At 39.3% G+C, this 13105-nt stretch overlaps 1 protein-coding gene across 1 annotated transcript; it reads left to right on the top strand.

Moving 5' to 3' along the window:
• The first annotated feature begins 9419 nt into the window (after positions 1-9419).
• Positions 9420-12130, top strand: LOC142382816 (nuclear factor 7, brain-like). The gene has a single exon (XM_075468939.1). It carries the CDS (start codon positions 9623-9625, stop codon positions 11039-11041), a length of 1419 nt encoding a protein of 472 aa, XP_075325054.1. The 5' UTR covers positions 9420-9622; the 3' UTR covers positions 11042-12130.
• The last annotated feature ends 975 nt before the right edge of the window (positions 12131-13105 follow it).

Here is a 13105-nt window from a genome sequence, read left to right as displayed (position 1 = left end):
GGTCCCAGCCTGCCCAACCCATCCTAGATTCCAGAAGATAAACAAATGATAAAGTGAGAAGATTTAGTTGATGCATCTCCTGGATTACTGACTACCTGACAGACAGGACACAGTTTCTATGACCAACAGGAAAGGCTGTGTACCGAAAAGGGATGAGCAGACTCTACTTTCTAAAGAAGGCTCAAATCCTATAATGTGTGCAGCAAGATGCTGGAGATTATCTATCAGTCCGTTGTGGGCAGTGTATTTTTCTTACCTGTTGTCTGCTGGGGGGAGCGGCATCGGAGCCAGCGATGCAAACAGACCAGATAAACTGACCAGGAATGCTGGCTTCATCACAGACAACGGAGTTCCTTCTCCAGGAGGCTCATTCAGCTCTGCTGTCACAAGGATCGCTACAGGAAATCCTTCCTGCCAAAGGCCGTCAGACTGTCCAGCAGTTCACACCAGACTTAATGAGTGAATAAGTATTCATCTGTGTTTATAAATACCTGCACTGCACTCATGTTCAACTTAATTATTCAATATTTATACATGCACTATCCATCTGCACATTACTGTATATACATTTGTTCATTATTATTTTGTAAATACTTGTTTTTCTATACATTATTGTAACTTTAAAACTATATTAAATCTCTTTATCATGGATGTCTCGCATTCTACCAATTTCTGAAAAGAATACTCTGAATATTTCGAACGTAAATATATGCTTAATTATGCTTCTGAGAAATATCCTAAAATATAAGCCTATATTTGCTTCTTTTAGTTTATTCACTCTACAACATACTAACTGGCTTTTACTTTAAATTCTATTTAGTCGTACCTCCTGTAATTATATATATAACAAAGTATATTTTAAAGTGTTTTAGATGATTATATGATGAACTTGTGCTTTATCAAAGTTTTTTGAGGTTTCGAAGTGTGAGTTTTTAAGCATATTTCAACATTTGAATAAATTTGACAGAAGCCTTTTGATCTAATCACACATTTGGTATAGCTCTAATTCAAGCAGGTTCATTTGTATGATGACTTTACTTTTAATGTTTTAGAAATACCCAGTAAGCGTGCCATCTAGTTCTTCGTGAGTAATAAGTGTAGTTAAAGTCAATGTAGTTCCAATTCGACTTATTTGTGCATGAAAAGATAATTCCATGGATTATTGTTGATTCTCTTGAAGCCATTTTTTCAGACCACTTACTATTGAAGTTCAATTCTTATCATTTTCATTCAGAAAAGCGGTTTTGAGATTGTTATTATATAACTATAGTGTCTTTTTAACCCAAAATCACATTATGCATGTTTGATAATGTAGCACCTTTAGTCTCGACTTGAGATTTGGAGAGATACTGACATCGCTCTAGGTTCGGTAGGAGTTGCATCAGAGAAGGACTCAGAAGAATGAGTAGGTGTTGGCGTTTGAACATGTGACATTTTAATATCAATTCAATAGAAATAATGAACAATTACAGCTGGGCTGTCACTTAATTTTTTAAATACGGCGCCGTAGAAATAAAGAAAATAATAAAATAAAATAAACAAAGTTCAAAGGAAAAGTCCAATGGGAAACCGAGCTCTCCTGCTCGGTGTCCTGATGAGTTTAGTTAAAAAAAGAAGGATCCAAGGGGTGTGTGTGTACTCAGTGTATCAATGTTCCAGTTTCTTCTTCTTCGACTCCTTTCACTACTACTCCCGAGTAGGTGAGAAGTGTGTGTGTGTTTCTTATCTGTACTCAGCGTGTGAGATTCAGATGATCTGTTCAGATGATCCAGAGTCGTCAAGGTAGGTTATGCAGCTGGCCATACTGCATCTCCAACTCTCGTTCTCTCAGAATCGCCGGGCTGGGCTCGCCATCTCAATCAATCTTTATTCTCGGACAGTAGATCAGACTAGCAGGAACACAAAAAAAAACAACCTACACAGAAAGTGCAAAGTTGTAATGAACTTCATCTGATTCTGTCTCTGTTCCGTATGAGATCTCATCAATTTCTCAGTTCAAAGTACAAAATATATCACCAAAACATTAAGGAAATATATTTAAAGCACAATAGGCTAAATTAAATATTGTTAAAAAAAAACATTCATTTTAACCATAAATGTATTCAATTATTCATGAATTGTCACAATAAACACTATTTTTAAACAGACACATACTTAATGCATCTCTTTTTCACCACTATTTATCTTTTATCAACAGTTTTTAACCATTTTAATTCACTTTTTAAATATTTAACTTTTTAACACTAAATGAATTAGTTTTACATATTTAAGTGTAAATTCCTTTATCAAAAACTTCCCCTGAAGCCAAAGAGACAAAGGGAAACTAGAAAGAGCCGAGTGCAGAGAAATGGTTGAAGGCTGGAAACGGAGGGAGCGGGAAAAAAAGAGAAGAGAAGCCGACTCAGTGCTGTCAGTGCAGCTCAGTCACTGCTGGAGAAAGAAGATGGCAGAAAGTTACCTCAGCGACGCTTCATCTGACTGAATATCTGACAGGAAGGCAGCAGAGCTCACACTGACCTCAGGACACCAGAGGAGGACCGTTCATGTCGTCTGTATGAAGGCTGGAACACTTCATATACTCGTTGTTTGTCCTGAATGTTAGAAATGTGTAAAGCTTCATCACCTGTGGCGGAAAAAAAAAAGCCATGAAACTATCAGTTTATAGAGACAAATGACTCAGTTGAAAAGGTTGCCCTTCTAATACGTTTATTTAATTTTCTTCTGATTACATGAGTTAATTCCTTCAAAGCAACACATGTTGCCACTTTTTTTCAGCCTGACTTTGCACCTGTGATAATGAATTGTTTCTCTGTTGTTGTCAGTGAGGTCAGCAGATGGATTCTACAATGAAAACCCTTTAATTTGATCAAATAAAGTTCATTGTTGCAGATTAAACTACCCAACAGCATAAATAGCAGTAAAACAACTTCTTTATTAAGGCTTGTTTTACATTTTCCATGATTACTTTGTATCAAAAATGTTTGGATGAAAGCTGCTTGTTTTTGCACAACTGACACACACTTATTTTTTCTTTTAATATCGTTTTAACCAGAAAAAGTTTAATTTAGATTCATATTTCAATGAATTAATACATATTTTTTACAATAGTTTTCTGGTTTGAAGCACAATAAACAGAGTTACAGATACATGTATTCAGTTCCCATGAAAAGCAAAAAATGAAATATGGATTAATTATGTATTCTACAAAAAAGAAGAAATCATTCCGGCTCATCAGTCAAAGCAGCAACAGCCACATATTTACCTCCAAGTCGTTTAAAGCTTCTTTAGAATCATTTATTTAGCTCAGCTTTGCCATTCAGCTCATTTTCCATCTGACACCAGAGAGAACAGACAGTCTGCATGACATCTCCTACAGATGGGCTGTTTGGGACATAGGAGTAAATCCTGGGGTCAGACAGTAATATCGCATGCTTTGTTGAAGGATGTAGATCTGAAGGTAAGCTGGAGCAAAGCACTGAAAAAACTGTTTTTACCTCAGTATAAAGTCATCTCCTACGAATACTTAACAGCTCACTGGCATCAGGCATTTTTCCCAAATCACTAAAGACAGCTGCCATTAAGCCACTCCTAAAGAAGAGAACTCTAGACGCCTCTATGATGAACAACTACAGACCTGTCTCTAACCTCTCTTTTATATCCAAGATTATTGAGAAAGTTGTATTTAACCAGCTCAACGACTTTCTGAATGAAAGTGGAAGTCTTGATAACTTTCAATCAGGCTTCAGACGTCATCACAGCACTGAAACAGCTCTGGTCAAAGTGTTAAACAACATCAGGTTGAATACTGATTCTGGTAATGTTTCAGTCCTGGTTCTGTTGGACCTCAGCGCTGCGTTTGATACTGTAGATCACAGAATTCTGTTGCACAGGCTGGAAAACTGGGTTGGACTTTCTGGAGCGGTCCTTAACTGGTTCAGGTCCTACTTAGAAGGCCGGAGTTATTTTGTTACAATTGGCAGCTATGAATCTGAGCGAGTGGCCATGACTTGTGGAGTCCCCCAGGGGTCAATTCTTGGACCTCTTCGGTTTAACTTATGCTCCCTTTGGGTCAGATATTGCAGAACTTTAACATCAATTATCACAGTTATGCAGACGATACACAACTTTATGTGTCTCTGTCACCATGGTGACTGCAGCCCAGCAGACGTACTGTGTCAGTGTCTGGAGGAAGTAAACACCTGGATGAGAGAGAATTTTCTACAATTAAGTGAAGACAAAACTGAGATCATTCTGTTTGGTAGCAAAGAGAAGAGGGTCAGCGTTGGTAAATATCTTGAGACTCGGGCCCTTAAAATCACTGACCAAGTTCGTAACCTCGGAGTGGTATCTCCGACATCAACTGACATCTTTTGTGCCCAGGAGCATTCAGTTGCTTAATAGGCTAAATTCAAGTAGAGAGCCACCCGAAGATATGTACTAGGCACCTGAAATGCCCAATTCTTGCTCTTTGTATATTTATTTATTTGTCTGTCATTCTGTCTTGTCTGCATATGTACGTCTTGTGTGTTTTCTGTATGTGCTGTTTGTGCTGTTTGTGCTATACTGTATGTTGCTTCCAAGTACAAGACAAATTCCCTTTGGGGCAATAAAGGTTTATCTTATCTTAGTGTTGATAGACTCAGATCTGACTTTCAGCATCAAAGCAGTCACCAAGGCAGCTTTTTACCATCTCAGAAACATCAACAGAATTAAAGGTTTCCTCTCCCAAAAAGACCAGGAGAAACTCATCCATGCATTCATCTCCAGTAGACTCGATTACTGTAACGCTCTTTTAACTGGACTTCCCAAAAAGAGCATTAAACATCTGCAGCTCATCCAGAACGCTGCTGCTGGAGTTTTAACCCGGACTAAGAGATCTGAACACATCACAGCAGTTTTAAAATCTTTACTCTGGCTTCCAGTCAGTCACAGAATAGATTTTAAAAGCCTGCTGATGGTTTACAAATCCCAGAACGGTTTAGGCCCAAAATACATCTGTGATATGTTCAGAGAATATAAACCCAGCAGAGCTCTTAGATCCAAGGACTCAGGTCAGCTGGTCCAGTCCAGAGTCCAGACTAAACATGGATGTGGGAGCCATGTTTTATTTATGAACATTTTCACTGCCAAGCCACAAGGCGGCAGTTTCTCTTTGGTGCACTGACCTTTACCGGATGTTGGCGGGGGGGTCAGGTGTTTAAATCAGCGTGCTCAATGTGGCACAGGTGATGCTGATGAGTGGGAAGCAAACAGTTTTCGACCATGCTTAAGCGATATCTGTCTATTGTATGGAAAAATTATAAGTATTGTGGCTTCATAAAGACATTAAAAGCGAATTATTATTTCAAGCCAAAAGGAAGGTTTCGTTGGATTATTGCCCAAAGTACACGTCAAAACTTAAACAATCAGCATCCAGTAGCGACAAAGGAGGGATTGGTCGCTACAATGGAGAAGCAGCATTTAGCTGTTATGCTGCAAACAAGTGGAACAAACTGCCAGTGGAGATTAAACTTTCACCAAATGTAGACATTTTTAAATCCAAGTTAAAGACATTTCTTTTCTCATGTGTCTATGCATGAAATCTGTGTGGCATCTTTGAACTTATCTAGACTGTTGCTTGTTTTGAAATTAATTGAAATTATTTTATTTGTTTCTCTTTATATTCTTTTATGTATTTTTAATGCTTCTTCCACTCCCTGCTGCAATGCTTTTATTTTTTTGTGAAGCACTTTGAATTGTTTTGTACATGAAATGTGCTATACAAATCAATTTGACTTTGAATTTTGACTTTGACTGAACCACTGCTGGCATGCTTAAGTATGGGACAAGGTATAGCATTTCCATGTTGGCATGCAGAGAACAACAGAAAGAGCTTTAAAATGGGTGCTATATCTCCTGTGCTTGCTTTTCTTTATGTGGATAACCTTATTATGATCCACTGCAGACATGCTTGTATTGATCACTGTATTAAACTAACTTTTATTTTTAATCACTAAATAGAATCTGTAAAAATTCAATGATGTGTTTGCAGTGTTGCTTCCTAAAATTTAGGACACTGATAAATGTGTTTGTAGAATATGGCGTGCTCTTATCCCAATTGTTTGTAGGCTTCTTGGGTTTGGGTGCTCTTTAGTCCAAGGTGTTGTACATCCAAGTTCAAAGAAATGAGAAAAAAAGATTCTCTGACTAAGGCACTCCCAATTAAAATGTCTTTATTACTTGACAAGTCCTACTTGGACATCTTAAAAAACAAGGCCCACGCGTAGCGGCATGAGTGCCTTCTTCAGGGCAGTAACACAAAAGAACAGAGTAGTGCATTTGTTAAGGGTGTAGGTAAGGACAGGCGCAGACAACTATACAATTAGTGCTGAGCTTCTCCACACCGCTGAGCCCGCCTCTCAACACAGCTCTCAGCAGCAGAGAGCTGCCAATCAAACTACCAAAACAACTTTGGGCCCGCCTCTCACACGGTTCCCAGCATAAGACAGTAAACATTCACAAAATTCAATCAAGAAAATATACACATTACACTTGCTGTGAGATTACACAACCTACATATATGTACATAGAATATAAATAGATCTAGGCCCTATATTTTCTCACAAAACCATGGAAAATTAAAAACAGTCACAAAAAAGGCACATAATCTATTTCCTCATTCAAGCCTGGAAATTCCATTGCTTTTAGTTTCCAAATCCAAAAGGTTTCCCTTTGTAGTAATAACTTGAGTTTGTCACCACCACGTACTGATGTTTTAACTATTTCAACCTCTTGAATTTTCAGGCTTGAAGGGTCACTGTGGTGTACATCCTTATAGTGCTTGGCCATGGGGTAGTCTTCATTCTGGACTCTAATTGCATACTTGTGTTCATAAAAACGCTCTTTAAGTTTTCTTTTCGTCCTGCCTATATAAAAACATCCTCATGGGCATTTCAGACAGTACACCACATATTCAGATTTGCAATTGATAAATCCATTTGTCTTGTATTCTCTCTGTGTTCTCGGGTCATGAAAACTCTTACTTTGGACAACTCCTTCACAATGTTTGCAAGAGCCACATTTATAAGTTCCCCTTAATTCTGTCTGTAGCCATGTTTTTTGTTTGGGGGCCGGTAGGTAGCTTCTTACAAGTTTATCCTTTATAGATGGTGCTCTCTGGAATACAGTAATGGGTGGATCTGGAAAGACACTTCTTAAAAGTGAATCACTCTGTATTATCTTCCAATTAGATGTGATTATTTGTTTCATTCTTTGGGCACACCTGCTATATTGGGTGACGAAACAGGGTCTAGAGCTAGTCTTGGCTCGATCAGTTTTCTTATTTTTCTTTTTTAAAAGATCAGAACGAGGTATTGAGCGAGCCTTCACTGTGGCATTGTCAATTAACTCAGGAGAATAACCTCTTGTACAAAACCTAGATTTCATGTCTTGAGCTTGCTCTTCAAAATCAGTGTCTTTGTCACAAATGCGTCTGAGACGCTGAAACTGGCCAAAGGGAATATTATTTTTTAGACTTTTTGTGTGAAAACTATCAGCCCTCAATAGTGTATTTCTGTCAGAGCTCTTCCTATATATAGAAGTGTGCAAAACATTGTCATCATCGATTGGAAATCAACAAATCCAAGAAACTGATTGATGTTCTTGAGTATTCAATGGACAGTTTTATGTTTGGATTCGTAAGATTTAAGTACTCATGGAACTGTAGTAGCTCACTCTCAGTCCCTGACCAAATCAACAAAATATCGTCGATAAAACGTGACCAGAACACCATCTTATCACAGAAAAGATTTTTAGATTGATTGTATATGTACTGTTCTTCCCAATAACCCAAAAACAAATTGGCATAATTAGGCGCAAAACATGCACCCATGGCGGTGCCCTTCAGTTGCCTGTACAATGAGTCTTGGAAAAGAAACACATTATTGTGTAAAGTCCATTCTGTGAGATGGAGTAAAAATTGATTAGGTGGCAAAGCATCAGATCTGTATGACAAATAACATTGAAGAGCTGCAAGCCCCTCCTGGTGGTCAATATTGGTATATAAGGCGGCTACATAAAATGTTACCATATAGCAATTTGTAAGGTCTGTGATTTCTCTGATTTTGCATAGTACAGCAGTTGTGTCTTCGATGAAAGACGGCAGATCTCGCACTGAAGGCTTAATGAAATAATCCACAAATTGTGAGCAAGGCTCAGTTAAAGACCCATTACCTGAAATGATAGGTCTCCCTTCAGGATTCGTCAAGTTCTTATGAACCTTTGGGAGCATGTAAAAGCATGGAATTTGCGGATCCAGGCTTGAATGAGGAAATAGATTATGTGCCTTTTTTGTGACCGTTTTTAATTTTCCATGGTTTTGTAAGAAAATATAGGGCCTAGATCTATTTATATTCTATGTACATATATGTAGGTTGTGTAATCTCACAGCAAGTGTAATGTGTATATTTTCTTGATTGAATTTTGTGAATGTTTACTGTCTTATGCTGGGAACCGTGTGAGAGGCGGGCCCAAAGTTGTTTTGGTAGTTTGATTGGCAGCTCTCTGCTGCTGAGAGCTGTGTTGAGAGGCGGGCTCAGCGGTGTGGAGAAGCTCAGCACTAATTGTATAGTTGTCTGCACCTGTCCTTACCTACACCCTTAACAAATGCACTACTCTGTTCTTTTGTGTTACTGCCCTGAAGAAGGCACTCATGCCGCTACGCGTGGGCCTTGTTTTTTAAGATGTCCAAGTAGGACTTGTCAAGTAGCCTAATAAAGACATTTTAATTGGGAGTGCCTTAGTCAGAGAATCTTTTTTTCTCATTTCTTTGAACACTGATAAATGTGTGTCTGCCGCTCCGAAAAATAAAGCTTTGAGTAAATACAGTCAGTGTAGTAATCAATGCACATTATACCTCAATATTTATAGGAAATTGTGGGGAAAATAGTCGTTTTTTCGCTGCATCCTGTTCAAACCGACAGACAGCTGAGCTGTTAGGAACTTTTGACGTGAACCACGTGACCTTGTGTTGGTTAGTTCAAAGAGTGTCGTAACTCTCTCAATCAGGATCTGCTCTGACTGGTTCTGACGTGAAACACGTTTTTCAATTTTGTTTTCTTGAAAAAATAGAAATATTTTTGCATTTACTGACAAAATGACTTGAAATGTTAAAAATTTGCAGCTAACACACTGTGTACAGTTATAAATGGAGTAAAATGTTGTTCCAAAGAAGGCTGAAGTATCTGACTGTCTAAAACTCATCTCCTGGTGGTTTTAACCAAAAGCTTGAAAAGAGTGAAGCTAGATTTCATTGCTAACTAAAAACGAATATTTACAACAGATATATTTCAAATGGAATCAGATTATGCTGCAACATCAGTAAAAAAAAGTATTTGCATCTTTAGTATTTCCCTCCTTATTAAACAGCCCCAGCGGTGTCTCTGTTAAATGTCAGTTTATTTCTATCAGCTCCACCCATGACACGAAAAAACGAAACTGAAACATTAACAGCATCGATCAGGCGGAGACGACGTTCGATAAAAGAGCTGAAACTGTACTGAAGAACAGACTAAAGGGGAACTGTAAGTCGATACGACTATATTTTGTGATTATAGATTTAATTCTTTAATCGCAGTCAGCAGAAATGGCTGAGAAAACGGAACTTTTTGAAAGTTTTTTGAGCTGCCACGTGTGTTCAGAGACTTTCAGAGACCCTGTGTCTCTGAGCTGCAGCCACAGCTTCTGTTCAAGCTGCCTGCAGAAATTCTGGGAACAAGCTGAAAACAAAAACTGTCCCATTTGTAAAAGACAATCCTCAAAGGATCCTCCAATGGTTAACTTTTCCCTGAAAGAACTGGCTGACTCATTTGCTAAGAGGCAAAGTAGCACTTCAGCTGAGATGGAGAATAAAACAAAACCGAGTGAGGAGGTGGTGTGTGAGAAACACTCTGAAGTTCCTTTTTGGTTCTGTGAAGACGAGCAGAGAGCTGTGTGTCCTGTCTGTGAGTTTTCTCTCCACCAGAGTCACAAAGTGGTTCCTGTAGAACAAGCAGTTGGTGAGCTGAAGGAGCAGCTGAAATCTGACTTAAAGTCTCTGCAGGACAAGAGGAACAAATACAAACAAGTGGAGGAAACATATGATGATGTGATTCAACACTCCAAGAAGCAGCTGTTGTCCACAGAGAGGCAGATCAGAGCAGAGTTCAACAAGCTCCACCAGTTCCTGAAAGAGGAAGAGGAGTCCAGACTGGCAGCTCTGAGGGAGGAAGAGGAGCAGAAGAGGAAGACTGTCAGCAGAGAGATGAAGAGGATTCAGGAGCAGATCTCCTCTCTGTCAGACAGTATCTGTGCTGTTGAAGAAGAGCTGCAGAAAGACAACGTGCCATTCCTCAGCAGCTATAAACCCACTCAGAGCAGAGCCAGAGCCCAGTGCTCACTGTCAGATCCACAGCTGCTCTCAGGAGCGCTGACAGATGTGGCCAAACACCTGGGAAACCTGTCCTTCAGAGTGTGGGAGAAGATGAAGGAGAAGGTCCACTTCAGTCCTGTCATTCTGGATCCAAACACTGCAAGCCGCTGTCTCTGTCTGTCTGATGATCTGACCAGTGTGAGACGTGGAGCCACAGAGCAGCAGCTTCCTGACAATCCAGAGAGAAACACTAAGTATGCTAATGTTTTTGGCTCTGAGGGCTTCAGCTCAGGGAAACACAGCTGGGAGGTGGAGGTGGGAGATCATCCTGACTGGTTTGTGGGTTTGGTTAAAGAGTCAGTTGACAGGAAGGGAAAGGCGTCTGCTACACCAGAATATGGAATCTGGTGTTTATGGCATCGTGATGGAAAATACACTGGTTGTTTTGGTGAAACTGTCAGAGAGAAGAAGAGTCTCCAGAGGATCAGAGTCCAGCTGGACTATGACAGGGGGGAGGTGTCCTTCTACAACTCTGAAGATGAGACTCACATCTACACTCACAGAGACACTTTCACTGAGAAACTCTTCCCATTTTTCTGCATTGGAAAAGCTGGTGATGCCAAAACTTCTGAAATCAAAATGATTAAAAAATAAGATCTGAGAGAAGTCATTATTTGAACGATCATGATCAGGATCTGTTAAAAGTTTCGTTCAGTCCAATAAAAGAACATCAGTTTGTATAATATACAGAATGTTTCCTTAAAGCAGCGACAAAAGATGTTAAATCATAAATGTAGTTCTTACATCTTTTTATAAACGGTGAAACATCACGTTTGAGCAGAGAAGTAGAAAAAGGCTTTCATGTTAAATCCACCCACAGAAAAGCTTCTCTGACCATGTTTTCATTTTTAGTTGAACAGGTTCTTTATTTCAGTTCCTCAGTGAATCTCTGATATCAATTCTTTGAACTTTAAAACACGCTTTACTTCCTCACGAAGCTGTTATTTACTTATCGGGTGTCAGTGAAGATTACTGTTGACCTGGGAATACTGTATTCTATACATTCAGTTCATTTAGCAAACAGCCAACAACATAAAGAGCATTCCTGTGTTTAGCAGACTCTGAAAATCATCTGCAGAACTTTCTGGATAATGTGAGACGGTTTATGTTTCTGCTCTAAGTTCATTGCGACTAAGAACTTGTCCGAATGTGTTGAACAGAGCAACAATTGGACTCTTTCTGATGAGTTTGGGGCTCATTTAAGTCATTCAAATATCAGAAACTATTGAGAAGAGCAGCTAAAAACAGCAAAGGCTCACATTAGAGGAAACATCTGGAGTTTTTGCTGTAAAAATGATTTGAATGCTTCATTGTTCTCTCCTGAGTCTCGCAGTTAAACATCTAAATTGTGGACGTCTGTTTCAGTGGCTGCACGGCAACATTTATCTTTCCCACTTCTGAGCTGCTGTTTGTTCCAGCGGCTTCATTTAAACTTTGTTTTCTTACCTGATGAACTTGTGTTTTCACTGATATCTTTGTTCGTTTGTGCCAATAAAGAAAAAGAAAAGATCAAATCCGTGCTTCAGTTTGCTTTGTGTGAACGCAGAGAGACACAAATGTTTCTATTTAAACTGTCATTTTATTGATAACACCTTAGCACATTTTCTTGAAGTTAGAGAAACACGTGTAAGAGAACAGAGCAATAATCTGAAGAATCAGAGAATCAAGAGGGTTAATATTATCATTATCAAAATGTCACTTATTAAGGCTTCTCTTTAAGGTGAAACTTGTGGAATGAGCACAACAGCTTTAACAGCATTTACAAGTGCCAGCAAATTTTATTCAGAAAGCAGTGAGCAGAGAGTTCTTTATGTTCTGGAGTCCAGCATGAAGGAGCACTCCCAGTCGGGGAAGGAGATGGTGGTGTCGACTTGTTCAGCGTCTGCTGCTCGATCTGGATGTTTGTGAGGAAAACAACAGAAAATAATGAGCGGTGCCATTTCAGAGGTTTCTTGTTGTGTGTTTTTTTTTTTTTTTTTGGGATGCGTCTCTTACCTCTGCACCTATGTGATAGGCTCTGAGCTCGTTGGGGTAGTTCCGACAGACTTTGAGGGTGGAGATTGAAGGTGGCATTTTTCTGAAGGGTGATGTCAGAGACTTCAGGTGGAGCTGCATCTGTTTGCAATCAGCAAGAGGATACAAATATTGGCTGTCAAAAGCTAAAAATAAAACACCACTTCATCTTTGCTGCAAGTAGAGTTGGAATTTCAGAATAGTGAAGGGACAGTAAGGGAGAAGGATGGAGGATGTTAGAAGCCAGAGATAAAGAGGAAATATGATGGGTGGAGGTCCTACCTACGTTTCAGGTGGAGGTTAGTGCTGGAGAATATTCTCTTCTATAATGGAGAGTACTGTTGAGGTTTTCGTTTTTTTTAAGGCAAATAGTAGTTTCAGGTAGAGCTGGAAGGTGGAGTTTTTTTGCAGGTGGATGGTTGACTCTGCAGGTGGAGATAAAAGCTGGAGTTTTCTTTGAAGGTGGATGGTTGACTCTGCAGGTGGAGATGAAAGCTGGAGTTTTCTTTGCAGGCGGATGGTTGACTCTGCGTGTGGAGCTGGAAGGTGTAGGTTTTTCGGTTGACTGCAGGTGGAGATGGAAAGTTGGCGTTTCTTAGCAGGCAGATGGTAGACTGCATGAGGTTGAAGGTGGAGTTGTTGTGC

This window comes from Odontesthes bonariensis, chromosome 6, assembly GCF_027942865.1.
Source record: "Odontesthes bonariensis isolate fOdoBon6 chromosome 6, fOdoBon6.hap1, whole genome shotgun sequence".
In the NCBI taxonomy this organism is placed as follows: Eukaryota; Metazoa; Chordata; class Actinopteri; order Atheriniformes; family Atherinopsidae; genus Odontesthes; species Odontesthes bonariensis.
Note: the sequence above shows the minus strand (reverse complement) of the source record. Positions and strands in the feature narration are given on the sequence as shown.

Excerpts from the sequence above, each read along its gene's own strand:
- LOC142382816 (XM_075468939.1), top strand. The coding sequence starts at position 9,623 with ATGGCTGAGAAAACGGAACTTTTTGAAAGTTTTTTGAGCTGCCACGTG.